The 12,806-nt window shown below is 55.0% G+C and overlaps 1 protein-coding gene across 3 annotated transcripts in view; it reads left to right on the plus strand.

The window, feature by feature from the left end:
• Positions 1-12,806, plus strand: part of Piezo1 (piezo type mechanosensitive ion channel component 1) — a 66,771-nt gene that overhangs the window by 34,295 nt on the left and 19,670 nt on the right. For 2 of the 3 annotated variants that reach the window (XM_057753800.1, XM_057753802.1), the window contains exons 2-12: positions 69-164; positions 6,302-6,424; positions 7,335-7,377; positions 7,466-7,613; positions 9,818-9,983; positions 10,102-10,315; positions 10,403-10,574; positions 10,692-10,778; positions 10,855-10,942; positions 12,042-12,142; positions 12,409-12,666. In XM_057753800.1, coding sequence (XP_057609783.1) covers positions 69-164; positions 6,302-6,424; positions 7,335-7,377; positions 7,466-7,613; positions 9,818-9,983; positions 10,102-10,315; positions 10,403-10,574; positions 10,692-10,778; positions 10,855-10,942; positions 12,042-12,142; positions 12,409-12,666 — 1,496 coding nt within the window. The remainder of the gene's footprint in view (positions 1-68; positions 165-6,301; positions 6,425-7,334; positions 7,378-7,465; positions 7,614-9,817; positions 9,984-10,101; positions 10,316-10,402; positions 10,575-10,691; positions 10,779-10,854; positions 10,943-12,041; positions 12,143-12,408; positions 12,667-12,806) is intronic. The other variant, XM_057753801.1, reaches the window with a different exon arrangement.

Below are 12,806 nucleotides of genomic sequence, written 5' to 3' on the forward strand. Positions count from 1 at the left end.
GCCTTGCCACCCCTCAGGGTTAGAGTTGCCCCTATTGCTGCTGTACTAACGGTTTGTTTCCCCTCTAGCCTCCCTGTCGCGCTTCAATGCTCTCTCGCTGGTCTATTTGCTGTTTCTGCTGCTGCTGCCCTGGCTTCCAGGCCCCTCAAGACACAGCATACCAGGTAAGGGGCAGGGGCAGGAGGTGGGGGTGAGGATGGAGCCTAGCTCCTTGGAGCCCTGACCACAGGGTAGGGGACTGGGTATCGGGATAAGCCCTGCATACCACAGACTCGGTTCAGGTTTGCAGCTTGGTAACTGCTGAGAAGATAGACGTTATTCCTTCGTTGCAGACTCTAGCCAGTTCAGTTTTTTGTTTTTCTGATGACTGCTTGTCACAGGAACAGGGGGCTCTATCGTCCTTGAAGGTGACAGAGGAAGGGTTTACGAACCCCCATCTGTCGCTGAGCATCCATCAGAAGGCAGAGGGAATGGGTGGGTCCTGATGTCCTCTCCAGGGAGAAGGTTTGGGGATCTGCACTGGGGTCCATACCATCTTCTAGCTAAGCTCCAGGATTGATACATTGCTTCTTCTGTCTGTGGAGGCTCTGGCCAGCTTGTCTCTATCACCCTGGAATGCCAGGCCCTACCTTAGACCATCTTGCTATTGGACCACTGTGGGCTCCATCAGGGCCTGAGCTGGGCAGGGATATGTTTCCCTGTTTTTGTGCCTTCCCCAGAGTTGTGTCCATAGGAGGGACTGGACAGTGGGCACCACAAGCCAGGCAGGTCTCAGGGGGGCAGGATCTCCTGAGACCCTTCATCCTAGCTCTGGTCACCTATGCTGTAGGTGCCCAGAGTCCGTTTTGTGGTATTCAGTAAATGTTCTGTGACCCATCCCCTAGTGTACCTGCATTCCTGAAGGAGGGAAGGCCCCGTGTTGTCCTCTGCGCTTGGGTGGGGAGGCCAGGTCTGTAGCTTGTGGCAGTATCCTGGAGAGACCCTGCTCCCGGAGCCACAGCCAGTGTAACATCCGGTGTCTGTGGGTCAGCAAGGTCAGAGCTGGCTGTGACTCCCTGGGCCCAGGGGAGGCACTTGTATCCTTGGCACTGCTGGATTCAATGTGCCTAGCTGTGTGGGGCCCAGGGAGAGTGAGTTTCTAGCAGTTTCTGTAACAAGTCATCCTGATGAGAGCCACACCTATGGGCTGGAGGTGGGACTGAGTGGCATATGGGGCTACAGTCAGGATGTGAGCCCAGCTGCGCCCTTTTAGAGGGCTCCAGGGACCGGATTCCTGTCTTTTCTTGTTTTTTTGGGCATCTCTGGCTCATGTCCCATGGCCCTGCAGTCCTCTTCAGTCCTAATATTCTGTGATGGCAGTGACTGAAGATTCCAGACAGTCTCCCCTCGTTCAGTTAGCTGTGACATCAGCTTCACCTCTGCCTTGGTTCCTTTGCCATGTGAGTCACATGTACACGGGGACAGAGATTGGGCAAGGATGCCTTTGGGTCCATTATTCTGCCAACATCCTGCCCAGCTCAGAGTGCTTTGGAACCAAAAGGGGTCATAGAGCGTGGGCAGGATTTGAGGATTCAGGGTCGTTATTTAGGGAGTTCAGCCCGGGCAGTGTGTTGGCAAACACGGGGGCCCTCGGTCAGATCCCTCCGGGACACACAGCCCAGGCACTGGGTGCTCCTGCACTGAGCCTCTGGTGAAGGTCTAGCTTCCGCTCTCTGCTCACCACAGAGCCCGCTCCTCTGTCCCCGGGTCCCTTTGTGGAAACCACTTATCTCAAGACTGTTTCATGTGAGCAGCTGGAAACACTCTTGATCAACCGTGGGAGGTACAGGCTCCCAGCCAGGCAAGAGGGACCATGCAGGAGACTTGGAAAGCAAGGTGGGAAGTCTTTCCCATGCGACCCTCCATCAGCCTGACTGTCTGTCTGTCCAGTCTCAGAGGCCCTTCGGGGACATGATGCTGCCTGGTTTTTCCGGGTGTGAGGGGAAAATGTGAGGCCCGACAGTGCAGAATGGAGCGCCCTGTGTGCGTTTATGATTTGTGCAGCTGCTGGCCTGGCACCGGCCCCTGGAAGGTCTGACACTGCTGGGCCCTGTTCCCCACGTAGGCGGCTGCCTGATTCTCAGGGTCTGGGCCCAAGCTGGGCTGCACTGAGAGATGTTGAATCAGCTTAAGGCTGAGTGTCCCCAGCGGGACGAGGCAGGACAGGACAGAGTTGGGGTGTATCAGAACCCTTGGTGTGTGGGATCTGTTCCCAGCCACCCTGCATTAGAGCTAGGAAGCCTACTCCTGCCCTAGTGGAATTTACCTCCCAGACTGCCCTTGATTTCTGACCCCCCCCCATTTCTCACTCTCCCCAAGGGTGCCTGCTCCAGTCTTAGCTTCACCAGTCCTTTGGTAGCCTTCCCCCCAACACACACACAGTTACTGGCCCTGTGTAGACTCTGTCTCCTGCTTTGGATGCACTGTCTCTCTGGTTCAGCCCTGGGAAGCTTCAGAGCCCTCTCACTCTGCCCAGCCCTGCCCTGCAGGTACCTCCGTACTCCTGGCTGTCAGGTACTCTCTGTGCCCTCTCTGGTCTTAGCTGTTAGGTACTGTGTGAACTTCTTAGGCCTATGACAGAGAGAGGGATAGTGGGATGACAGCAGTTGATTGGTAGGTAATCAAATACACTGGGATCCCAGGCCTGTGAACAGACTGTCTTGCCCTCCAGGACAGAAACCTGCACCCTGAGACTGGTGCTCAGGGATGTTAGGTCACAGCTGGCTTCTTGGTCTCTGGGTTTATCCATGTTTTGCTCCAGAATAGATGGGAGAGGCCTTCCCATCTTATCCCCCTTGCTGGGTGAGCTTCAGCTCAGACTTTTGGCGTGATTCCCCACCCTATGCTCTCTTAATTCTATTTCAGATGTACCAAAGACATTGCTTCCCTCTAGGACCTTAGGCAGCCCGCCCTGGCCCAGCTCATATTAGAAGGGTAGTATTTGCCAACAGCTCGTGAGATATTGTAGAGTGGTGCCCTTACCTAGGGTCTGGGAAGTGCTTGAGTCTACTCTGAGTGAGCTCTAACTGGGGCTGCAGTCACTGGAGGCAGGACATGAAAGGCTCCAGAAGGTAGGAAAGAGACAAGAGGATGGGAAAGCAGGAGACTGAGAGGCACCTCTGAGCCTATGCTGACTGATCAGTGGATCTAGGAGTTCCAGCAGGGTCAAGGCCATGGCTCAGGCGCCACGTCTGCCACCCTCCTCACTGCCCCAACTCACTTATTTTTATCTAGAGAGCACCCATAATAGTCCATCTTGTTTGTTTGTTTGTTTGTTTTAGTTTTTTTGAGGCAGGGTTTCTTTGTAGCTTTGGAGCCTGTCCTGGAAATCACGCTGTAGACCAGGCTGAACTCAGAGCACCTGTCTCTGCCTCCTGAGTGTTGGGATTAAAGGCGTGCGCCACCACCGCCTGCCTGATAGTCCACCTCTTTTTACTGGTGGATATTTGTTGTTGTGCTGAGCCCCTTCCTTGCCTGAATGGTACAGGGGTATCACCTGTCCTCGTGTGAAATGACAGTCCCTTCCTTGAAGATGGGCTCCTTCCATCAAGCCAAGGGGTCAGAGCCCAGACTGTGGTAGGAAAGAAAGGTAGCCAGGAAAGGTAGCTGTCATCCAGGGCCTTGGGTGAGCTTGGCTAAGTCCAAAGCACTCTCTTCCCCGAGGCAGGGGAGTGGCTGAGAGCACTCAGACTGGTGGAGGAGACCCTGCCTGGAAAGGATCCAGATGCGGTGTGATAGGAAACTCAGGGCTTTGAAGAATCTGGCCTCCTGGAGGCAGCTGAGTCTGTGCAGGACTGAGTGTGGATCTGGGTGCCAACAGGGAGTTGGAGGAGCGGCTAAGCCTGGGAATTCATCGCTCTCTTGGAGCCTCCACTGGGTTTACTGCTGCTTCACAGGCTGTGGCCAGGACCAAGCAAGGACCGACTCTCAGGTGCAAGTGGAGATTCTCAAGGCTCAGTAGGAAGCCCTGACCAACTGGTTGCTGGTTGTGATGGAGAGCTCTCCAGAACTGTCCATCCAGCCATCTCCAGCAGCCAGGGGTATTCTAGCAGTCAGGGTTTATTCTGCAGAACGGGCCACATTGAGCCACCTCTTTCTCTCCTGGTGGTCTCTGCTGTGCTAGGGCCTGTGTGCATCCTCACTCCACTTCCAGCCCCTACTGTGACCACCACCTCTGTAAGGTCTGGCCCAGGAGGACTCTCCCAGAGACCCGCTGCCCTCTAACTTCCACAGGGCCTTCTCGCAGGCTGTTCCACTACTGAGATCCCCTACCACCCTCCTCCATATGCCTTCTCCCTGCATATGACACCTCAGTGGGAGTCACTTCTGACCCCACACAAATCTATCCTGACGGCGGTGGTGGCGCATGCCTTTAATCCCAGCACTTGGGAGGCAGAGGCAGGCGGATCTCTGTGAGTTCGAGACCAGCCTGGTCTACAGAGCTAGTTCCAGGACAGGCTCCAAAACCACAGAGAAACCCTGTCTTGAAAAACAAAAACAAAAACAAAAAAATCTATCCTGACATGCCCTCTCTGCGGTGGTGGTCCTATGCCCTCTCTGTGGCAGCACGGGGGTACCCCTGCGGTGATGGTCCTCATGCAGTAACAGTTTCCAAGGACTGGGCCGTGTAGGATAGATCTTCCACAGGGTGTGCTGTGCTATGTATAGCTGACTGGGACAGCGCCTACATCTATCTGTTCATGGCGCCTGCCCTTGCTAGCACTCAGGACCTACCATGGCTTCCTGAGGACTCCCCTTTCTGGTTCTTCTGGCAGGAACCAGCCACACCTTTGCCTCTCAGTGCCACTGGAGCCCTACATGTGCCTGATCCTCCTAGCCCTGCGGTTAGGGTTGCTCTTTGTGCTGGTCTTGTCCTGTGGTCAGGCTTGTCTCTCCTCTGTCCTCTGATACCCTCCCAGAGGTTGGGCACTGAAGAGTATTGGGCTCCAGCCAGAGCGTCACCCTGCTCTCTGATACCCAAGGCCTACTCCGGAAGTCAGTAGGAGAGGGGCACCTGGCTATACACACAATGTGGCTGAGTCCCAGAACCTTCTGGGTGGGACCTACATGGGGAAAAAAAGGAGAGTCACCCATGAGGCTAGTCCAGCAGGGACCGAGGTCACTGTGCCCAAGAAACCACACGGGACAGACACACTGGCAGTGGTGGCCATGGGAGAGGGAGGACAGGTGCGAGGCTGCTGGGTTGCCTTCGTGAGAGAAACCCGTGTCTCTGGGGCTTTCCATGATGATGGCCTCAGTAGCCTTGTGGCCCGGTTTGATGGCGCTGCTGCCTTGGGTTGACTGCCAGCAGGCGAGGAGCTTGAAGCTGGCTCCAGTCTCTGTCATGGTGTGAGTTGCCCCCCCACTCTCAGAGGACAGAGGAAAGGACCGGGGAGGGTCCTGTGTCCTCCCTGACCAGTTATGACCACTGGGGTGGCTAGAGGCAGCGCGGAAGTGCAGAACACCCTTTAGCCAAGCATAGTATATCCTATGTGTCAGGGTCCCGTGGTCTGATGGCTGAATTCTAGCCTGTTTCTTTCCCATGAAGTAATCAGTACAAGAAGATCTTTGAGGGCTGGTGCTCAGTGGGGCCTGAGGCTGGTGCTTGTGGCTGGGGTCTGCGTCCTCTTTGTCGTGGCTTTGTATGCTTGTGGGACCTTCTGCTGTGCAGCACCCCAGATGGAGGCAGCTGGTCACCCATTCCTCTGGGACATTTGGCCCCCACTGCCCAAGCCTCTTCTTTGTGATACCACATTTTTCACCCCCTCATTTCCAGACCTAACCCTGACATCCCTATGATAGCTAAATCAGAAAATTAAATTCTGTCTCTCCTGTTCAGTGTTGGTCTTTGAGGGGCAGGGTGCCTCTGCATGCAACAGGACAGTAGCGAGCAAAAGCAATGTAGCAACTGGCCAGAGTTGCTCCCTAGTGACCCCTAAACAGTCTCTGCCAATCCCTTCCCCATTCTGGGATGACATCCTCATCTATAAGCCAGGGTTACAACAGCGTCCACCAGCTAGGTACCAGGGGGTTTCAGAGTGGCCACAGGAGGAAACAAGTACCCTCTGTGGGCTACTCTCATCGCTGGAGGCTTCCACTGCCTCCTGGAGGTGCCATGAGTCTTGCCATGAGTCTTGATTCCTTGCAGCTGGTCCCCTTGCCTAGCCCCTGTGTCCATGCTGACTGTGTCTTAGGCGTATAGACAAGCATACCAGCCTAGGCAGTAACCACACTGCCTGCTGCTCTGCCCGTTCTGCCACAGGTCACACAGGCCGCCTACTTCGTGCACTACTCTGCCTCAGCCTTCTCTTCCTGGTGGCCCACCTTGCCCTCCAGATATGCCTATACACCATGCCTCACCTGAGACAGCTTCTGGATCAAAACTGTAAGTGACTGAGGAGCAGAGCCGGGGAGGAACACTTGAGGACAGCAGTCCTGGGGTAGAGCAGAGGCCGGGCCAACTGGGAGCCTTAGGCCTCCAGCCTCACTAGGCCACCCTGCCTCACTCAGCTTCACCTAATATGGGCTGCCCCAGGTGCCTGGCCACGATTTATGTCTGACCCAGATGGCCTAGCCTGCATATTGCTGGCAGTGATGTGGTCAGTGTGGCCAGGCCAGTCAGTGCCTAAGTGGCATCAGGTGGGAACAGCCTCAGGCTTTCTGTCCCCACCTGTCAACACCCTCCTGTGCTTACTTGTAGCTGAGTCATGTGGCTGTGTAACATGAGGACTCCTCAGTGTCCCTGTCCAGCCTTAGTGTCCCCGCCCTATACCTATGGTCAGTGTCTCCTCTTCTAGTCAGGCAGGGCTGATACCTGCACCCCAGCTTCATGTGTAGAAGTCTTGGGCTTCAAGTCTTTGCCACTCTGGAGCCCAGTGGAGCTTATCAGCCACTCTCAGCCCCACCTGACTGAGATTTCCTGTCTTGCCACTCATAGCCAACGGACCAACCAAGCAGTATGCGTGTCTGGCCGGCCTCAATTTCCCTGTCTGTAATGATGGCGTGGTGGCACACACTTTTAACATTAGCACATGGGAGGCAGAGGCAGGAGGATCACTGTGAGTTTGAGGCCAGCTTGGTTTACATAGCAAATTCTGGACAGCCAGGACTACATTAGAGAAACCCTCAAAAACAAACAAACAAAAAAGGTGACTTTTCAGCATTCCTGACTCACTGACACTCTGTTCTACGTGAGATCCCTAGCAGCCATGCCTGCAGGGCCCCAGGACTCACTAGAATAACTACTGGGCATCTGCCTGGCCTGGAGCCTTCTTCCTCAAGTCTTTTCTCTGCAGGCAGCCTTTGGGAGAAGGTGTCTCGACACATAGGGGTTACAAGGTAAGATCCCCATTCCCTCCTCACCCCTGTGAGCTTCCCTTTGGGTTTCTGAAGGATGGCTTGGGCGTGTCCCTGTTCTCCTTCACAGGCTGGACCTGAAGGACCTGAAGGACATCTTTAACACCACGAGGTTGGTGGCACCTGACCTGGGAGTCCTCGTGGTGTCCTCTCTTTGCCTTGGCCTCTGTGGACGACTCACAAGGAAAGCACGGCAGAGCCAGCGCGCCCAGGAGCTGGTAAGGGACAGAGGCCGCTGAGTTGGTGGTGAGGGCATGAATCCTGGCGTCCCACCCACTCTGACGGTTTTGATTTTAACAAACTTAAACATTTAGAGTTAAGTTTGGAGAATTAGCATGAAGTGTGTGAAAAGGCATCTAGGGGAGGAAAACATGTTGTGCCACATTTTCCTGCTTCTAGTCGTGTGGAGGCCTGCTCTGCAGAACCCCAGAGTGGGTCTGTGCTCTGGGAACTCTCACTTGTGGGCATCAGCCAAGCTGAAACATGCCGGCTGGGTAAGAACCTGAGAGGCTGTGGTTGCCTCCCTGCAGGACTTAAGGCTCTAATCAGCTTATTTTTAGGGAGGGACAGGGTCCCTCCACTGTTCCCAGGGGCCACAGCTGGACATTTCAGCACCCTTGCGCCCTGCTCGAGGGCTGCAGTCCAGCTTTCCCACACCACGCCAGCCTTAGCCTACCTCCCTCCCCCAGCTGAGATAGGATTTATGGCCACCCAGGTGCCTTGGTGCAGGCACACCCTACTCTTAGACACCAAGTCTCAGCATCCATTCATCAACACCTGCCACTTGCTAGGCTCTAGAGGATACCAGAGAACAGAAGGGACTCCAGAAGTCTCTAGAGGTCGGGGGCTGGGTGGAGCTGTGAGGATCAGGTGACTTGGGGGCTTCTGTCACGTGGTCAGCAGTTATCCTTGTCTTCCTCGGCCTAGAATTGCTCATTTGTCACCTTGCTTCTCAAGAGGTTCCCAGGGCCTCTAGGCCAGCCAGGGCTATACAGTAAGACCCTGTCTCAAAAATAAAATCCAGCCGGGCGATGGTGGCACATGCCTTTAAATCGCAGCGCTCAGGAGGCAGAGGTAGGCAGATCTCTGTGAGTTCGAGGTCAGCCTGGTCTGCAGAGTGAGTTCCAGGACAGCCAGAGCTATAGAGAAAATACTGTCTCGAAAAACAAAAATGGACAAACAAAAAAAGAGGCTCCCAGGGCTGGGCCAGCATATCTTCCACCCAGGTGCATCTCCTCTCCTCTGGACTAGCAGAATATATCTATACCTTCCCTCTCAGCTCCTCCTCCCCAAGATCCTCATTGGCCTTACTTTCAGCTTCTGTGGGTTCAGCTACTCTATCTCCTGGCCTGACCTCCCGGCCTCATGCTTCTAGTCTACGATAAATGGTACATCCCTGCGACTTCGATAGCTGGTTCCTCATTCTTGCCCAGGCTCCACAGTTTTCTTTGCAAGATGGGAGGCAGACTCAGAGAGGTTAAGTAATTTTCCCAAGGCTATACAGAATCGAGACTACTGGAGCATGGGAGGTGCCCATGGCATCTAGCCCCAGAGCCAGTACCCAGTAACCCCTCAACTGTTCTCACAGGCACAGCTGGGGACATGGGCTGCCAGCAGCTGGCTTGGGCTAGGGCTGCTGACGACAGTTTGTGTTCTTTTCCACCATACCCTGGCTTTTCCTGAGGCCTGGGATGCAGCTCTTTTCTGGGAAACCCTTCTGTCAGTGCCAGGGAAAACAGGTCCTGTCAGGTCTCAGTCTCCTGCCCCAGGCAAGGACTGTTTCGTTTCTTCTCAGGTAGCTGGTCACTTCTGTCATTCTGGAGGGTCAGAGAGGGCAGCAGGACATGGTCCCTTCTCTGGGGTGTGGGAAGATTAGAAAATGCCTAACTGGAGGTCCTGATGTTCCTGTGTCCCCAGCCCCCACCTCCCGAGAGGCCCCATAAGATACAACGTAGCCCTGTTCTCCCTGACCTGTGGGATTGGGGCAGTCACCCATCGCCTCTGGATCAAGGACTATGGGTCTGAGGGTGCTATGAAAACGCAGTGTAGGGTACATGGTATGCGTGTGTACATCCTGTACAAAAGTGACACGGGGTCTTCAGGGACAGATTTGGGGTCTGGGAGGCGATCCTGCCTTCTAGGGAATCATGACCAAGCTGGGACCAAAAGAAGGCTTGAGGTGTCCCAGAACAGCTGGGCCATTCTGTGTCTGGCCTGCCGGGATTGTGCATGGGGCTCTGAGGGTGACATTTGTGGCAGAGCTCTAGTGAGAAGGGAGAAAGGCTTGAGCAAAGGGTTGTCAGGCTGTGGGCAGCATCAGAGGGCAGCAGTGGGACAGGCCTTATCTCTCCCCTCAGCTAGGCAGATGAGGCTGCAGCAGCCCTGGGGTGATGATGCTGATGTCACTTCCCCATGCCTTTAGCAGGATGGCGACGACATGGATGCCTCCCCGGCAGTGGGGCCACAGGGAGGCCCTGCCCTGGCAACCAAACGCAGGCTGTGGCTGACCTCCCGTTTCCGGGTCACAGCCCACTGGCTGCTGATGGCTTCTGGAAGGATGCTGACCATTGTGCTGCTAGCGCTGGCAGGTGCTTTGGGGCAGGGAATACGAATCTTGACACTGACTGGCATGGGGAGATGACTCAGAGCTCCCTGATGGGCCAGGCCAGGTGTGACCCAAAGTGCCCGTCCCCCCTCTCCCCGTAGGTATAGCCCACCCTTCAGCTTTCTCCAGTGTCTACCTTCTGGTCTTCCTGGGCATCTGCACGTGGTGGGCTTGCCACTTTCCTCTCAGCTCCTTGGGCTTCGACACACTGTGTGTCATGGTGAGCTCCTTCGGCGCTGGCCATCTCATCTGCCTCTACTGCTATCAGACACCTTTTGTCCAGGATGTGCTACCGCCCGGCAGCATCTGGGCCAGGTAAGGCTTCCGCGTGGGCCTTCTCACCCAGCCATGGTCGTGCTGCCCTCAAAGCTGGCAGTCAGTGACGTGCCCTCTCTCCGATAGGGTGTTTGGTCTCAAGAACTTTATAAACCCCCCTAACTGCTCCAGCCCCAATGTGCTGGTACTCAACACTGACCATTCCTGGCCCATCTACGTGAGTCCTGGGATTCTGCTGCTGCTCTACTACACAGCCACCTCTCTGCTGAAGCTCCGCAAGAGCCGCCCCTCAGACCTGGTGAGTCCCTGCCATCCCCTCCGCTGGCTTCTGGGACACTGGTGAGACAGATGTCCTGAGACAGGTCTCCTGGGGCCCTGCCAGCCCGGACCACACTCAGGGTTCTGGTCTCTGCAGAGGAAAGAGGCACCTAGAGAGGATGAGGAACATGAGCTGGAACTGGATCAGCTGGAGCCAGAGCCCCAGGCTAGGGATGCCACCCAGGTGAGCATGGTCGTGGAAATCCGAAAGTCACTGGGAGCTGCCTGCAGACGCTAACTCGCCCACGTGTCCTCTGCAGTGTGCGACGCCGACGTCCACAGGACCTGACATTGACAACTGCACCGTGCATGTCCTGACCAGCCAGAGCCCTGTCCGCCAGCGTCCCAGTGAGTTATAGGCCTGGTGGTTATGGGGTTGCCTTCCTGTGAACACTTATTTAACAGGGGCCAATTGGCTCTGATCTCTCTGTGGGCAAGTCTGAGGCTGCCCCCTAGTGGCCATAGGTCTTATGCACACACCTTGCCTTATGCCCCAACCTTCCAGGGCCAGTCCCTATGTCTAAATAACTGATTCCCCAAGACCCTTTGGGTGGCTCTCTAAGTCTCCCATTCCCATAGCCCATGGTCCCAGGAGCCTCTGTCATCCTGGGAGTGCTGGCCTTGGAGTTTCACTGGTTTGCATTTCTGTGGGGGCCATTAGGTCTTTTTCTGGGTCCTTATTTATTTTGAATTTTAAAAAAAATCTTTAATTACATTAGTTTGTTGTGTGTAGGGTGTCAAGCTATTGTATGTATAGGGAAGTCAGAGGACAACTTTCAGGAGTTTGGTCTCTCCTCGTACTATGGGTCTTGAGCTCAGGTCCTCAGGCTTGGTGGCAGGCCTTAACCTGCTGAGCCATCTTGCAGACCTCTGCTTTGAACTCTGGTGTTGAAATTATTTTCTGATACCGGAAATTGGCTGCGGGACCTGTGTGCCAGGCGTTATGCTGTATACTGAGCTACATTTCCTGACCTTCACTTTTGCATCTTGTCTGGTGTTTTGTTTTGCTTTTCAAAATTGGGTTTCTCTGTAGCTTTGGAGCCTGTCCTGGAACTAGGTCTTGTAGACCAGGCTGGCCTCGAACTCACAGAGATCTGCCTGCCTCTGCTTCCCAAGTGCTAGGATTAAAGGCGTGCACCACCACCGCCCAGCCCACTTTTGCAATTTGTCTGGTGCATGTGAGTTACAGATCTGAAAGGGCTGTCTCCTGCATCAGAATCTTAAAAAGTGAGGCCAGTAGGGTCTGGCCAGGGTCACATGGCCAGAAGGGTCAGATTCTTCTATTTTTGGCCAGCATCCACTATGACTGCCTGGTGAGCCTGACCTCATCCCACCTGTACGCCTTGCTCATGCAGGTGGCCTGCTCCATGCTTTAGGGCCACAGTGAATATGGGGAAGGGAGTCCAAAGGGTTCCTATGTGGTAGCTAATCTCAGTCCCACCCCCAGCACGCCCCAGGATAGCTGAGTGGAAAGAGAAGTCACCACTACATGGCCTGGGCCACCTCATCATGGACCAGAGTTATGTGTGTGCCCTGATTGCCATGATGGTAAGGAGCCAACCCTGGGGCCACGGCAGTTTCCTTAGAGAAGGCAGGGAGGTGGGATGTCGTTCATTTCAGAGACTGAGACCCACAATCTAGTCACCAGAAACAGTCCTGGAATCGCCCATGAAGTCACCCACATCCCACATATGTGTGCCGTGCATATATACACAATGTTGTGTATGGGTACCTCATGGGGGCCTTACTGTTGGGGACTGAAGAGCCGGCCAAGTGTCCCATGCAGTCTCTGCTCACTGGCCCTGGCCGTCCAGGTGTGGAGCATCACGTACCACAGCTGGCTGACCTTCGTGCTGTTGCTCTGGGCCTGCCTCATCTGGACCGTGCGGAGCCGCCACCAGCTGGCCATGCTGTGCTCGCCCTGCATCCTGCTCTATGGGCTGACACTCTGCTGCCTGCGCTATGTGTGGGCCATGGAACTTCCCGAGCTGCCCACTACTCTGGGTCCTGTCAGCCTGCACCAGCTGGGGTTGGAGCACACACGCTACCCCTGCTTGGACCTTGGTGCCATGGTGAGTGTCATCTGCCACATCTGGGCAGTGGTGGGATTTCTGCCTGGGAACCCAGAAGGAAAGTAAGTGTTAATTTGTCACGTGATCAGTTGAGTGGACACTGTAGGAGAGTATGTCTAGTTCATCATTGAGTTACTCTG

This window comes from Chionomys nivalis, chromosome 21 (genome assembly GCF_950005125.1).
Source record: "Chionomys nivalis chromosome 21, mChiNiv1.1, whole genome shotgun sequence".
Classification (NCBI taxonomy): Eukaryota; Metazoa; Chordata; class Mammalia; order Rodentia; family Cricetidae; genus Chionomys; species Chionomys nivalis.